General features: G+C 36.7%; 1 protein-coding gene across 8 annotated transcripts in view; it reads right to left on the bottom strand.

Annotated features, from left to right (window-relative positions):
- The window catches only part of LOC149415723 (uncharacterized), a 46,192-nt gene extending 29,781 nt beyond the window's left edge, over positions 1-16,411 (bottom strand). For 2 of the 8 annotated variants that reach the window (XM_089642187.1, XM_089642188.1), the window contains exon 1: positions 803-1,038. Coding sequence is in view for 1 of the 8 variants with exons in the window: in XM_089642186.1 (XP_089498312.1) it covers positions 8,039-8,148; positions 9,611-9,702; positions 11,520-11,651; positions 15,903-16,018 (450 nt within the window). In the remaining 7 variants the exon portion in view is untranslated. The other 6 variants (XM_089642189.1, XM_089642192.1, XM_089642186.1 and 3 more) reach the window with 5 other exon arrangements.
- Between the last annotated feature and the right edge of the window lie 286 nt (positions 16,412-16,697).

Here is a 16,697-nt window from a genome sequence, read left to right as displayed (position 1 = left end):
CAACGAGCAGCTTCCATTGAAATACCGGTAGAACGACGAGCCTTAACAAATTATCAGTTTAACTGGTTCGATTGACAATGATTCAATTAATACTCTGCTATGAATCCGGGAGTCGCGGGTTTAAATCCCGGAATGCGTAAGTATATACTGCGTATTTTCACAACAATTTAAATAGTATAATTGCAGCAGGTTCCATGGTTATAGATACTCTCGGTATCACCCTGGTGAAAGACCAATATTCAGAATCGAAACGCTGCTTGAAATGGCTTTAGCCGTGTTCGGAGACCAGATCTAAATGGTCAGATCCTTCCCCATCTTCCTCTATCCCTCCCAACCCAACACACCCCGATTTGGGATCCCATAGTCTCACTTCAGACAGAACAGAACGTCATACAGAACTCGTGTGCTATAAAAATTACTGCGTTGTTTGAAATGGCAGGTTAATCAGAATTGTCGACCTTCATCTTCCTCTTTGACCTAAATTGGGGATGCTCTAGTCCCGCTGGCTACGCACAGCTGGAACTCTTGGGCAATCGTATTAAAAACAACAATAACACCACAAATCTCTCATCCATTTCACTCACAAATAAACAAAAAGAAAACACAACGGATCACTCAGCGGTAGCACAGAATAACATAATATAAACAAATTGATTTCCTACACAAATGCGACATTACAAAAAAAACACATATAAACCGAATAAAAACACAAAACAACTCATTTAAACAATTGATCAATAAATTAACTGCACGTTTTTCAACATATTGAACAATTTTCGTGAGTTTTTCACTCCATTTTTACCACGAATTAACTGAACCAACATTATAATGAGGTTGCAACACTTGACATGTTTCTGCACCATAATCCATTTGTTTTAACGAATATTCACTGAGAATTTGGACACTGATTTAGTTGTGGGTTTAACGAAGGGGCGGATGTTATTATTATTGGATTGTGACAGCTATTTCAGCGCGTTTTTAGTTAATTTGTAAATTTTGACGCGCCGTAATCTCTGACTAGAGCAGTACTGCATAGGACGGCCGTGAACATAGCGGCGGATCTGCAGTAGGGATGGGACCGTGTCACTGGGCGATGCAGCTATTTGTCACAGGTTACAGATTCTCATTTTTTTTGTAACTGACTAACTAACCATCACGCACTGCATTATTTGCAGGTCTCCATATTTCTCACACAATGATACATGGTTTTAAAACACATGTGATCTCATGTTGAGAGTCTACTTTCATCCTTCCTCTGCCAGTTTCATGCCTCACTACATCAGGGTAGGTACCAGCACTCCATTGTGGACTGATAGCTTTGCTTCTTTGAACAATGTTTAGTTAGCGCCAACTGAGTTCAGTCCTCCATGAATGGAGTTACCTGCATTTACCATTATATATCTATGCCAGCCTTCCCACCTCTCTAGGACAGTGTTCCGCAAAGCGTGTGCCGCGGCACACTGGTGTATCGTGGTCATCAGTTGGTGTGCCGCGGAAAATTCAAGGTATTGTGAAGATAATAAGAAAGCAAATGGGAGCAGATCATCAGTCACTTCTGTTCATACAGAAGTACGATGGCTTTCTCGCGGAAAAGTGTTATTTCGGATTTACGAGCTAAAAAATGAGTCCCAGACGTTTTTAGAGGACCAGGGTTCAGATTTTGCTTCTGTGTTTAAAAAAAGAAGAATTGGTAGTAAAACTTGCATATATGGCGGACATATTCGCTCATTTAAATGAGCTCAACACAAAAATGCAAGGTAGGAATTCTTATATTTTAACGTCTTCGGACAAAATTGGTATTATGGATCAGCCACGCTGCCAACGGTAGTAATGAAATGTTTCCAAATGTCATGGCTGCCGATTCAGAAACAAAGTGCAGGCTTTGATAGTGAAACACTTGGAGCTATTAGCAGAGAAAATGAACTGTTATTTTCGTAAGTGTGACCTACAACCTATGGACTGGGTACGAAATCCACTCTCGGATAACATTTCAGTTGGACACTTACCGATAAACGAGCAGGAAGAATTCATAGAGTTAAAAACTGATTGGACATTAAAACTAAAATTTTCCAAAGTAGAGCTAGCACATTTTTGTCTGTATATAAAAAAATGAGTATCCACTGCTTTCAAGGCGTGCTGTTAAAAATATATATATTACCATTTTCCACAGCCTACTAATGCGAATTGGGATTTTCAACTCTCACTACTATTAAATCGATAAAAAGAGAACGCCTGAGGACGATCAATGAAGAAATGAGAGCAGCCTTATAAACGATTGCTCCAAATTTTGATCTCCTATGCTCAGTTAAACAAGCTCACTTTTCTCACTAAACATCTTTTCATATTAGGTATATTGATTTTAGTAATAAATAAATATTAAATAAAAATTGCTTTTTTCTTTGGTGTACCTCTAAAATTTCTTTATTTGATAGGTGTACCTTGAACACAAAAAGTTTGCGTAACACTGCTCTAGAACATGCTTCCTAAATACACAAACTCATCCACCTGCTCCAAGAATTTCTTATTGCACACTGTTTTCATACTCTCTCTTTCACAAACAAAACACAATGACTTCAGACTTACTTACATTCATCATAAACTTAATCTTCATACATACTTCGTTCATCCTAGACACGAGAGACTGTAGATATTTAGTTGATAATGAAAATTTGTGGCAGAACAGCAATTGTTATTGTGGTGCAGCACGGGACGATAAATTCAAAACAAAAAATGCATAGTCCAACAGAAAAAATCAAAGACGCAAAAACCATCTAGGTTGCGGATCATGTAATTTTATACATTATAATGTCCGAGTATTCTATTATTTGTTTGTTAAGAAAGAAAGACAAAATTGCCGGGTTACAAATAACCTGACAAATAAAGATAACCTTTTACTACCATCATTATAAGCGAAAGATTTTGCTTGTTTCGTGATGGAGGATAGCCGAGGAATCGAACTCATTACCCCCGAGTACAAACCCAACGCATTTACCAATTCAGCCACTGACCGATCTGTCGGAAAAGTGTTGCTGAATAAAATCGGTTTGATATGGATATAGTTTACGTCAGTGTAAAGGAAATCACTTTGATTTCTCTATATATATGGATATAGTTTACGTCAGTGTAAAGGAAATTCATTGCAGATTAATTTGAACGTACGCAATTTATAGAGGTCACACTGCGATTGTAAACATCAATAGCGATCTGTTGGCTTCCAGTTGTCTGTCTCAGAAATTAATCGTCGGGTTCCTCTTGTGTGGGTAAACGATCCACAGACATTTCCTAAAATCGCTTCGTCAGGCCGAGCGACGTAGATGGGAAAGAGCGAAGTTCTCGTGCCTTAAACAGATGTGAATACTAAAGAATTAGAATTAAATTCAGATGAGGGTAATTTGTTTCATGTTATCCCAGTATAACGTCCAGTCTCCAGTCCATGAACTGCTCCATTTTACGAATGCCTTCAATGGCGGCCGGACGCCCGCTGCGAGCGGCAGCGCTTCTCATTGCCGCTCTGCTCGGACGTTCGGGGACCTTCCGCAAACTACAGCTGGAGTTGGGTTAACATCAGTAGAGATGTGCAGTTTTATGACGATTGGGTAGTAACCCACACGTTACAATCAACTCAGATAAAATAACTCTATCCGACAATTTAAGCATATTCATTTTATTTAAAAGATTAATGTAGTTCAACAAAATTGAGGAATATCCATTTAAATTTTTGATTCTCGAGAGAATCTCTTCTCACTAAGGGAACCTCACCCTGTAAAATTCAGCACTGCTCGATACAGCTAACTTTGCAGGTGGCTAAAATCGGAACTTATGAACGAACTGATTATTTTATATGCCATTATTCGTTTTCTAAGTATATGAAATAGCGACACCCTCGACAGGAAAGTAAAGATTTGAAAACGTATGGAGTAAATTTTGGTGAAACGTGACTTCACAGGGAACGTCATACCCACTGGATTATTGATAACCTCGACTTAAATCAAGAATTCATAGAAGCTATTCCAAAACAATTTCCAACGGAATAGCTTACGATTCGTACACATAAAAAAATCATCAAACGTCACTGCGAGACTGGAACTGTGTCTGAAATCACAGTCACTGGCGGCGTCCCATCCCTATTCCGCGCCGACAGCAGCGCCGCTCGGCGGATCGCGCTGAAAGCGGCATTGAAAGAAAGCTTTCCGGAATAAACGAACGTGACTTATGAATTGCAGGGATTACCAACCTTTTCAACAACATTATCATTTTAATTCATAAATAAATATAATTAATTTGGAAATATTATATAAACTCTACGGAGCATCAAATATCCGCCTGCCAGTAGCTGAATTTGCGCGAACTAACATGGGATCTTGTCTTATATATTTTTACATTAAAACGGATAATTACAAATAAAACAAAGCTCATGGTGAAAATTTCAGACAAAAATGCTGTGTAAATTTGAAGAAGCCGAAGTTCACCGATAGCGAGAAGCTGAAACATTAAACAAGGCATTTTAATTTGAGAGGCGGCTATGGGTCGCGCCAAGTGAATCGCTACGTTTGGTGACTTAGCAGGGGTGCCCGGGTTCATGGGGTGATGTTTTTCTGGGTCTTGGTGGCGGATGCGTCTGCCCACTGATCGGGAGACTGATTGAGGGAGATCATTTGACCTCTCTAGCAGACTCTCTCGACGCATCTCCTTGCACCGCATTGGGGTGGATGGATACGTCCGTCACTCTTGGACACACTGATCCCTAGATTCCTACCCACCTCTCATACCCTTTTCCTTCCCCGAACTCTCCCAATCTCTCCTTCCTTCCAAAACATTTTAAACTGTGTATTTCTTTCATTAACTTTGTACGAATATGTAAATTCTATTTCATTTGTATTGTTTATTTATATAATCTTATTAATTATCTTTTAATAATAATAATAATAATAATAATAATAATAATTGGATGACTTGTATAGCGCCGTTTTTGTGCAAAATCACCTCAAGGGCGCTTTCTTTCTACTTTCTGTATTGTGCTATGACTTTCAATAACATGTGTGTAAATTGCACTTTTGCCAATACCAAATAAATACATAAGTCGGAATCCTTCAGGTTTTGGTTTTTACTATGATTAAACAATACTTGTCAGGAATACAATACAAATACAATACAAATACAATACAATACAATACAAAACAATAATCAAATAACAAAACATGTGCGACCTCTCTTGCAATATGCTTTCCCAATATGGAGTCCATATTTTGCAAGATAATAGATACAATAGAGAGAGTACAGAAACGATTTACACAAATAACAAGAAAGAGAGAAGGGTTGAAAAACCGTCAGAATGAATAAAGACCCAAGGACCTAAGATTATCAGTGACTTAATCTGGACATTATAGATGCCCTGGCATCCAACAAAGAGAAAGGGGTGACTTGATTGAGACTTTATCTGGAGATTATAGTTTGCCCTGGCATCCAACAAAGAGAAAGGGGTGACTTGATTGAGACTTTATCTGGAGATTATAGTTGCCCTGGCATCCAACAAAGAGAAGGGGGTGACTTGATTCAGACTTTATCTGGAGATTATAGTTGCCCTGGCATCCAACAAAGAGAAGGGGGTGACTTGATTCAGACTTTATCTGGAGATTATAGTTGCCCTGGCATCCAACAAAGAGAAAGGGGTGACTTGATTGAGACTTTATCTGGAGATTATAGTTGCCCTGGCATCCAACAAAGAGAAGGGGGTGACTTGATTCAGACTTTATCTGGAGATTATAGTTGCCCTGGCATCCAACAAAGAGAAAGGGGTGACTTGATTGAGACTTTATCTGGAGATTATAGTTGCCCTGGCATCCAACAAAGAGAAAGGGGTGACTTGATTGAAACTTTATCTGGAGATTATAGTTTGCCCTGGCATCCAACAAAGAGAAAGGGGTGACTTGATTGAGACTTTATCTGGAGATTATAGTTGCCCTGGCATCCAACAAAGAGAAGGGGGTGACTTGATTCAGACTTTATCTGGAGATTATAGTTGCCCTGGCATCCAACAAAGAGAAAGGGGTGACTTGATTCAGACTTTATCTGGAGATTATAGTTGCCCTGGCATCCAACAAAGAGAAAGGGGTGACTTGATTGAGACTTTATCTGGAGATTATAGTTGCCCTGGCATCCAACAAAGAGAAAGGGGTGACTTGATTGAGACTTTATCTGGAGATTATAGTTGCCCTGGCATCCAACAAAGAGAAAGGGGTGACTTGATTGAGACTTTATCTGGAGATTATAGTTGCCCTGGCATCCAACAAAGAGAAAGGGGTGACTTGATTGAGACTTTATCTGGAGATTATAGTTTGCCCTGGCATCCATAAAAAATATAAATCTCCGTAGACACCTTTTGCATCCAATCCTAGGAAACACTTAGTTGCAAATAGAGTAGTGGAAGCACGGAACTAACTTCCACAGCATGTCATCCATTCTACTAATATATAGTAGTGGAAGCATGGAACTAAATTCCACAACATGTCATCCATTCTACTTGTATAGAGTAGTGGAAGCATGGAACTATCTTCCACAACATGTCATCCATTCTACTAATATAAACCTATAAAGCTCTGTTGGATTCTTATTTGGAGAGAAGAAAGGATTAACTTATTTCATATTTAAAACAACTCAATGACTGTTAAAGTTATTGTGAAATCGGATATGTGCAGAATGCTGCCTGCTCATTCAATAATAGTAAAAACAATACCAATCTAAATAAATAAAAATGCGTATTTCGTAACCATATGTTTTGCATCTCTGGAGTCTCTAGATTTTCATCACTAGGGCGAAGGTCAGCGCGGTGTCAGAAATGGGCGGTGTGACGAAAATTACCGAACTTTTCCGAACGCTGCCGGAGATTGCCGAACATCGACGGAAAGGCCCGAATCGAAGTTGACGCAAAACGCGGTAAATTCGTAATATTTTACATGATTTCCCGACGAAATTAGCGAACTTTTCCGAACGCTGTCGGAGATTGCCGAACATCGACGGAGAGGCACGAAACGAAGTTGAAGCAAAACGCGGTAAATTCGTAATATTTTACACGATTTCCCGACGAAATTAACGAACTTTTCCGAACGCTGTCGGAGATTGCCGAACATCGACGGAGAGGCACGAAACGAAGTTGAAGCAAAACGCGGTAAATTCGTAATATTTTACACGATTTCCCGACGAAATTAACGAACTTTTCCGAACGCTGTCGGAGATTGCCGAACATTGACGGAGAGGCACGAAACGAAGTTGAATAAATACATACCTAGATAAAATTTTAAGCTTTGCAGGTTTTGTTTATTTGACAGAATAAATAAATTTGATCCCGAAAGACATTCAATCTCCTCTTTGAGCGCAACATAAAAACGAACACACAATAGAAAAACAACACCCTTAATAATTTTGGGGTTATGGAAAAAAGAATGCATATGAAATTATTATAAAGGTAATACTTTAAAAAAAACTCTACTTTCCCAACAAAATTGCTATTTAAATTGTTTCCAGTACCAAATATTGATGATATATTTAAGCAAACTTCCATTATAAAAATGTGTAAAAAAAAAATAACGCAGAATATCAAGAATTTTACAAACTGATGAGAAATGGAAATCAATTTATTACGCCAATCTTTAAAACAACTCAAATGCAAAACCATTATATTTACCAAGCCATAAAAAAACTACAATAATCTCCCTTCCGAATTGCGCTGTATTACGAACCAACAAGAACAAATAAATAAAATCAAACTTTTTTTCCAAAAAAACTTATATTAAAAAAAAAATATATGTATATACTATATATTATTACATATTTTACGCATAACATAATATTATAACATAGAATGTAAGTAAGAATCGTGGCTCCCTTATCAGGCACAAGAGCTCCTCTTTTCTGATAAGGTATACATGACCAATTATGAACTTTAATATTATATTTTGCAAAATATGTATGTATTATTGTAACCCATATGATCTATAGTAAAATAATAAATAAAAAAAATTAAAAAAAATGATAAACTCACCGTGCTGGCAAGTTCGGCCATGGCATCGGGAGCAGCTGGTACAGGTTTCCCGGAGGGTTCAGGACTCAGGTCCCTAGCACCAGAATCCCACTCCCATAGTTCCTGCTTGTCTGCGAGGAAGGTCAGATTAGATTAGACGCCAATTTAGAAGTTATGCAAATCACCTTTGAATTTCTACAGATTTATAACATACCAGTGTACGCCGCAATGCTTCACTATTGCTAATGTATTCCTCGGGAGTCCCCGATTTCTTCTACTATTCAACCCACTTTCAAAATACTCGTGGCACTTTTGAGTTCTTAAAAATATTTTTTATTTTATGAAGATAGTATCTATATATACATTTGTAGACCACAAGCGGTAATTATATGAAATGCCCTCGATAGAAAAAAAACCGCTATCTGTTATTTAAAATGTTACAGATATGAAAAATATATCTTGTAGTAAACCAGCAGAAGACCAAATACATGACCGTAGGATGTACCCAACAAACCCCATCTCTCGTATGTGGAAGCCAAAATTTAGAAACGGTACCAAGATTCACATACCTGGGCTCCCTGATAACAAACAATAACAACACTACAGAGGAGATCCAGAAGCGCATCGTGAATGCAAACCGCTGCTATTTCCGCCTACAAAAACAGATAAAATCCAGACTGCTTTCCAGAACCACCAAGGTATTAGTGTACAAAACAATAACTAGACCAGTGCTTACGTACGCAGCCAAAACGTGGGTTCTAACTAAGAAGAATGAGCGAGCACTGGACGTTTTTGAAAGGAAAATTTTGAGGCGCATCTTCGAACCGGTTCTAGAAAATGAATTTTGGCGCAGACGTTATAACAATGAGCTCTATACTCTATTTAAGGAGCTAAACGTCACAAAGTTCATGTCACTGAGAAGACTTCGGTGGCTAGGTCATGTGGAGAGAATGACCGAGCATCAAGAACCAAAGTCCCTGCTGAGCTCAAGACCGATAGGGAGAAGGAACCTGGGAAGGCCAAGGTTAAGATGGAGCGACAACGTCCTCAAAGATTTGTCTGCCTTGGAGCTTCGAAACTGGAGAGAGCTGGCGCGGGACCGAGATGAGTGGAGGAAGACTCTTGAGGAGGCCAAGACCCACCAGAGGTTGTAGAGCCAAAAGTGTTTGTAATGTTCTTTACTGTTTTAAATAAAAGGTTCTTTTATACGAAGTTAAGTTTATTGATAATTCAGTTGTTTAAAAAGTACAGTGCAGTCTAACTGCAAGGAAGGAATCTAGAAGAATGCTCGTCACTGCCGCTGCCCGCGTTCTCCGAGCAGAGTCTGAAGTGTTCGACAAACCTCGGCTATCTCCGGCCGTGCACGAACGCTATACGATATACTACAGTGATGAAGTGACAGATATGAAAAATTTGTAGTGTATCTATAAATGCAAATTAGGCATTTTTTTCAAACATTTAAAAATGATAAATAATTTAAAAAAAAACATTTTTCGGAGGTTCTCGTACAAGTTAGGAGGCCGATTTGATTTATGAGGATTAGGCTTACCCCTGCGGATTAGTTTCCAGACACTGTGTACATAGAATACTCACTGAAGCTGTTGGCACTGTTACTGGTTGTTGCGGCAATATCCTGAGATGAACCATCTCCGCTGTATGGCTCCTTCAAGGCTTCTATCTCACACCTGCAGAAAGACAAAACATTAGTGGATAAACTGCTAACCCTATACCAGTCTCATGATTGATTTTGGTGGCCACCTCTGGGCTTGAGCCCCAAAATACCCAATAAACCTACGTAATTTTTTGTTGTTGTTTTTCTATACATTTCTTCGCACGGGAAGCAGTATAGTATAGGAAGCTTTTTTGCACAAATTGTGTATCTGTAGTTGCTTGTTGGATATGTTTTTGACCTTGAGATCTCGTGTTTCTAATACGAAGGTGGTCTGAAAAGTTTCCGACCCCAACGCAAAGATGGTGGTACTCGTCAATAAAAGCTAGTGAATGTAGCTGTGCATCTTTTGACAGTTACTCACCAAAGTTTCGGCCATTTTGGAAGCGCAGTTTTTAGTTGACAGTCGTTTGAGTGAGTCGATGTGTGTGTTTTTGTGAAAATGGAAAAAATTGAGCATCAAGCTGTTATTAAATTTTTGTTTTTGAAAGGCAATACGCCTACGCAAATCAAATATGAGTTGGAATCTATGTATGGGGACTCTGCACTATCATTTACCACAGTGAAATTTTGGGCAGTTGAATTTAAACGTGGCCGTAAGAGCTTGGGAAACGATGAACGTTCAGGACATCCAAAAACTGCAACTACTGACGATAACATTGCTAAACTTCACCAAATAGTGTTAGACGACCGCCGAATTAAAGTGATAGAGATAGCAGAGGTTATGAAAATGTCCAAAAAACGTGTCTGTCACATATTAAATCAAGATTTAGACATGAGAAAGCTGTCCGCGCGTTGGTTGCCGCGTTTGCTCGCGTTAGACCAAAAACGTGTTCGAATGAACATTTCCAACGCAGTTTAGGCGCAATAAATCCGTGTTTTGGCGTCGATCAATTACTGTAGATGAAACTTGGATACACCATTATACGCCCTAAACAAAAATACAGTCAAAACAGTGGACTGTAAAGGGGGAACCGGCTACAAAAAAGGCAAAAACTGTTTTCTCGGCTGGGAAAATGATGGGGACTGTTGTTTAGGATAGTCATGGAGTTATCTTGATTGATTATCTTCAAACTATTACTGGAGCATACTATGCATCATTACTTGACAAGCTGAAGGCAGAAATTGAGGAAAACGGCCACATTTGCAGAAAAATAAAATCCTGTTTCACACCTCAGCGGTTGTCATGGCAAAAATCCACGAATTGCAGTTTGAACTGCTTGACCATCCCCCTTACTCACCAGATCTAGCCCCAAGCGACTTCTTTTTGTTCCCTAATCTAAAAACTGCGCTCGGAAGACAGAGATTTTCGTCAAATGAGGAAGCAATCACCTTTGTGAACAATTATTTTGCAGAGAAAAACGCCGAGTACTATTTGGACGGGTTAGAGAGATGGGAGCATCGCTGGGAGAAGTGTGTACAATTACAAGGAGACTATGTAGAAAAATAAATAAAATACTTGTTTCATTGTTAGGTCGGAAACTTTTCAGACCACTCTTGTATGTGTGTTAGTTGTTATTTGTTGTGGTTTGTATTTATGAATGTAAAGGAGTATTGTGTTAGTTGTTATTTGTTGTGTTTTGTATTTATGAATGTAAAGGAGTATTGTGTTATTTGTTGTGTTTTGTATTTATGAATGTAAAGGAGTATTGTGTTAGTTGTTGTGTTTTGTATTTATGAATGTAAAGGAGTATTGTGTTAGTTGTTATTTGTTGTGTTTTGTATTTCTGAATGTAAAGGAGTATTGTGTTTAAGTGACACGATGTTAAGTTAGTTGAAGATTTCGTCAGTGTTAGTTAGTGATTTGAGGATATTAAGGAATGTGTTGTTGACCTGAGTGCTCGCCTCCGGCCGAGGAAGTCCTTATAAGACACCCGCCCAGTCCTGTCGGCCCCCAACTCACTGAGGAGCTCCTGGACACAGGGGCCCAGATCCAACTCTTGGCAGACCATCTCCAAGTCGGAGCTGGAACAAACAGAATTATATTATAAATAGCTTCCACAATTAAACAGATCACTTACTAAACAGAACAATAAAGAAAAGGGAACAAAAAGAATAAACAATATTAAATACAATAATAATAATATAATACTCGTGGCTGATCAAAGTATTAAAAATATATAAAATTAACCCCATTATTATTAGCTTTTTGGAAAATATTATGTCCTTTTGGAATACCAATTTACTTATCAATTTAAAAGGTAAGAAAATAGTAATACCGGGCATTTCAATTAAAAGAGGGATTTTTCAAGGAGACTCATTGAGTCCTCTTTGGATTTGCTTAGCATTGAATCCTCTATCTAAAATGTTAATTAAAAGCAAGTTTGGAATAAAAGTTAAGGGTAATACAAGGGAGAGTAGTACAATTTCGCATTTATTATTTATGGATGATATAAAATTATTTTCGAATTCTGAACAAAATTTAGAGAAAATGATCGAGGTAGTTAAAAACTTTTCAGATGATATCAAAATGACATTTGGTTTAGATAAATGTAGAACGATCCATATAGAGAAAGGCAAAATTGTAGATGGGGACGAGAGTATATTTAGAAATTTCCAAATTACTAGTATGAAAAGGGATGAGGTTTATAAGTATTTAGGATACCCACAATCAAATAGATTAGACCATAGTAGTATTAAAAATGATATTAGGATTAAATTTCAAACTAGGATAAGGAAAATTTTAAAATGCAATCTATCTGCTAAAAATTTAGTAAAAGCAATAAATACTTGGGCAATACCTCTATTAACGTACTCATTTGGCATAATTAAATGGTCTAATACAGATTTAGATAACTTAGAAAGATTAATTAGAACTACTCTAACAAAGTTTAATTGCCATAATCCAAATTCAGCTATAGAACGAGTTAATTTACCTAGAAATTTAGGAGGTAGGGGTATAGTCAAAATAACTTCTTTGAAACATAATCAGGTAGAAATGCTAAGAACTTTTTTCCATAGGAAAGCTCATAGCTCAGAAATGCACAAAATAATTTGCAAGGCAGATAGAAATATTACACCTTTAAATTTATACGATGAGAATGCCAACATTTTTATAAATCCCAACCAGGAATTATTAGATTCCTGGTCAAATAAAATTTTACACGCAAAACACTTCAATTATCTCAACCAAACGTATGTTGACAAAATTAAGTCAAACAAATGGTTGAGTATTGGAGAGTTGAGCGCAGAAATAGAAGGATTTATGCTTGCAATTCAGGATAGAGTCATTAATACTAAAAATTATAGAAAGCATATAATCAAAGATACAAATCAAATTGATGATTTGTGTAGAAAATGTTTGGCTTTTCCGGAAACTATAGAACATATTATATCGGGATGTTCTATATTAGCACCGTCCGAGTATACATTTAGGCACAATCAAGTTTTAAAAATAATTCACCAAAATTTGGTAATTAAACATAACTTGATTGACTGCCGTAATGTAGTACCATATTATGAATACGAACCAAATTCATTTTTAGAAAACGAATTTTATAAAATATATTATGATAAAACTATACTAACAGACCGAGCGATTAGTCATAATAGACCCGATATAGTTTTACATGACAAAATTAAAAAAATAACTTATATCATTGATGTTGCTATTCCAAATTCCTGTAATATTCAAAAATCTGTTAGTGAAAAAATAAGAAAATACACAGATTTAGGAAATGAAATAAAAAGAATTTGGCATTCTCAGACTATAAAAATATTACCATTCGTTATTTCGGCTACTGGCATTATACCTAGCTCTCTAATTAAAAATTTAGGCGTATTAGATCTATCAAAAAATTTATATATAAAGATGCAAAAGTCGGTCATTTTGAATACATGTAGGATAACAAAAGACTTTTTAAATATTTATGTTGAGGGATCAGTAGGATTTATAGGCCCTGTTAGAAGTTCTACCGAGCCGAACCCTCTGATATGAAAATATCTGGAGTGGGTGAATTATTTTCCCATTTGATCTCTGGTGAATTGATGTGTTGTTCTTGTATTGTTTTGTATTTATTATGCTTATATAATGCACTTACATAATGTTGATTGACTAGATGATCATTTGTGGAAAAGTGAGTGGAAGGGTTAAGTTTTTCCTTTGGGGAAGATTTAACCCGGACAACTAAATCGGAAGTTAAAAAAAAAAAAAAAAAACAGTTTATTTATTAACGAGTCCTGATATGTAATTATTATTAAGCGTGACAGCTGTTTCGCCTTCTGTAGGCATTATCAAACTGTGGTGAAACCACTTACAGACAGACGATATATTTGAACTATTTCTATATAAGTTTACAATGTAAAACAATTTTTTTATTTATTTTTATTTAGGAAACAAGCAGTGATTTATATATTTAGCATAAACAGCAATTATTTACAATATTGGACCAATAATTTTCCATTAATTCTAGTTGTTGATTCAACATTTGCACCTATACAATATATTTATAAATGACAATGAAATATAAAAAAATAAACATTATGAGGAATTGCAAAATGTTATAAAACAATTAAAGACAGTTAGTAGTAATACAGTTTTCGCATGATTATAATAAAAACAATAAAATAAACTAAGATGATAGGATTATTTCACAAAATAAAAAAAATAAGTTATCAGTTTAGTAAGTAGCGTTTTATATTTTTTCAAGTTACACTTGAAAAGTCTACATCTCTAGAGGCATTGTGAGTTTTACAGATACGTCCTATTAAAGAGTTTTGCGCATTTTTGGCTTTACAGTGTGGGTTCTAAATAAGTCATTCGATCTGGTGTTGTGTTCACGGCAACGAAATGCAATCTTTTTTCACGGATATGACGAATTAACAAGATTGTTCACGATTTTGTATAAGAATAGGTTATCAGAAATTTTTCTGCTTTTATATAAAGCGGTTGGGTCAAACCGATGATCACTATTACTGTACTCACAGAATTTGAACAGTTCATCAAATTTTAAAGTTAATGTTAAAGTGAAAGACAGAGTACGAAAACAGTGTGCAATATAGTTGTTGCTGAGGAATACTTGGAGCAGGTGGATGAGTTTGTGTATTTAGGAAGTATGTTCTAGAGAGATGGGAAGGCTGACAGAGATATTGAAACAAGGGGAAATGCAGGGAACTCCATTCATGGAGGACTGAACGCAGTTGACGCTAACTAAACATTGTCCAAAGAAGCCAAGCTAGCAGTCCACAATGGAGTGCTGGCACCTACCCTGATGTATGGAACTGGCAGAGAAAGGATGAAGTGGACTGAATGCTGTTGAAATGAGAGTGGTAAAACCATGTATGATTGTGTGAAAAATGTGGAGATCCGCAAAGAGTGCCAGGCTGATGTAAGCGTAATGAGTAAGATCAAGAAAGGGACGCTTAGATGGTTTGGGCATGTAGAGCGAATGAGCGAAGAAAGGAATGTAAGGAGAATATACAATGCAATTGTGAATGGTAGCAGAAGTCGGGGACGCCCGAGGAAGACATGGCACGACCAAGTGAATCAGATACTTGAGTCGGGCCATGTCAAGAGTCAAAATAATAGAAGAGTATGTATGAATGTGAATGAGGCAAGGAGTGTGTGGTGTGACCGAGTTGTTTGGCGGTCCGTCCTCTCTGCCTACCCCTGCGGAGAAACGGCGTGATGGTTAGTTAGCTAGTTAGTTATGTTAAAGTTCTGTGAGAGTCCTGTTAAAGTTATGTTATTGTATCGGAGTATGTACCGTGAATTAACCGACCCAGATTAGATATTTACAGAACTGGAACTGAAACTAAAACTGAAGTTATACTTGTCAGGAATAATTAACTACATAACTGCCTGTTTTTCCCTTTCTTTATATTTATTATTAGTCTTTATTCATCTCTACTTTATTTAGATGTTTCTAATTACTCTATTAATTGTTCAATATTTAGTATGTAACAGATTCTTATATGTACCTACACATATAGATGATCCAGAAGTTTCAATTGTTCTTATTATATATATACTATTGCATAATGTTGTTATATTTTCTTTATAATTAGTGTAACTCGCTCACCAAGCACAATATGAAATATTAACATAACTTTCACATAACTTGAAACTTGATGAATTGTTCAAGTTCTGTGAAAGTCCTATTCAAGTATGTGATTGTATCCGAGTGTGTATTGTGAAACAACCGACTCAGATGTAATATTAACATAACTTGAAACTTAAAGTATTTTACCAAAAATAAACAAAATACATAGCTTTACCTGTCAATATAACCGTCTCCATTGTAGTCGCAAGCTTGGAACAACTTCTTCACGCGTTCCTCATCTGCTACGGAGCTCGTTTCACTCATAGAGTCGTCAAAGGGTAGCCCAGACATTTTGTCCCAAACAAAAGATTATAACCTCAAAAACAATTCATTAAAACTTCTACAATACATATTTGAACGACTCTAACACCAAAATATCACCAGTTTTTAAAGACCATGCCATTTTGCGTGTTATTTCGTTATTTTTACACTAAAACTCATTAATTTAGTAGATAATATTGTCTAGTATTCCGGTATACACAATCACACCCAAAAGACATATCAAATCCGTTTTATTTTCATTTTTAAACACTACAATATATGAGGCACCGTTTAGTTGTTAAAAGAACAATGGTTGTTATTGTTCACTAATTGTTGTTGAAATCAGTCTACGTTTTGTACAATTTGATGTGATAATGAAGAATACAATATTTGTTTACATGTAAGTCCATTGACATGACAGCTGACGGCCATCTTTGAATTTTTGTGTGGCAATGCCGAAAAGAGTTATTTCCCTCAAGCGATGTGCGAAGTTTCCCCAGAAACACCCTAAGATGAGGGAGAATTCTGGGAAAATTTTACATTTTATACAGAGCATTCTTTTTTATTTTTAGCATGGCATCACTACGATTCAAAGATGGCCGTCATGAGAGCTGTCAAGAACAGTGTTGCCAACTCAACTACTTCAAAATATGCTAGAGTGATGGGAAAAATATGCCAGAAATATGCTAAATTCCTTTAAAAAATGCCA

Source organism: Hesperophylax consimilis, chromosome 17 (assembly GCF_061612785.1).
Source record: "Hesperophylax consimilis isolate HC1 chromosome 17, BYU_Hcon_1.0, whole genome shotgun sequence".
NCBI classification, from domain to species: domain Eukaryota; kingdom Metazoa; phylum Arthropoda; class Insecta; order Trichoptera; family Limnephilidae; genus Hesperophylax; species Hesperophylax consimilis.
The sequence above is the reverse complement of the archived record's forward strand: the minus strand, read 5'-3'. Positions and strand labels throughout refer to the sequence as shown.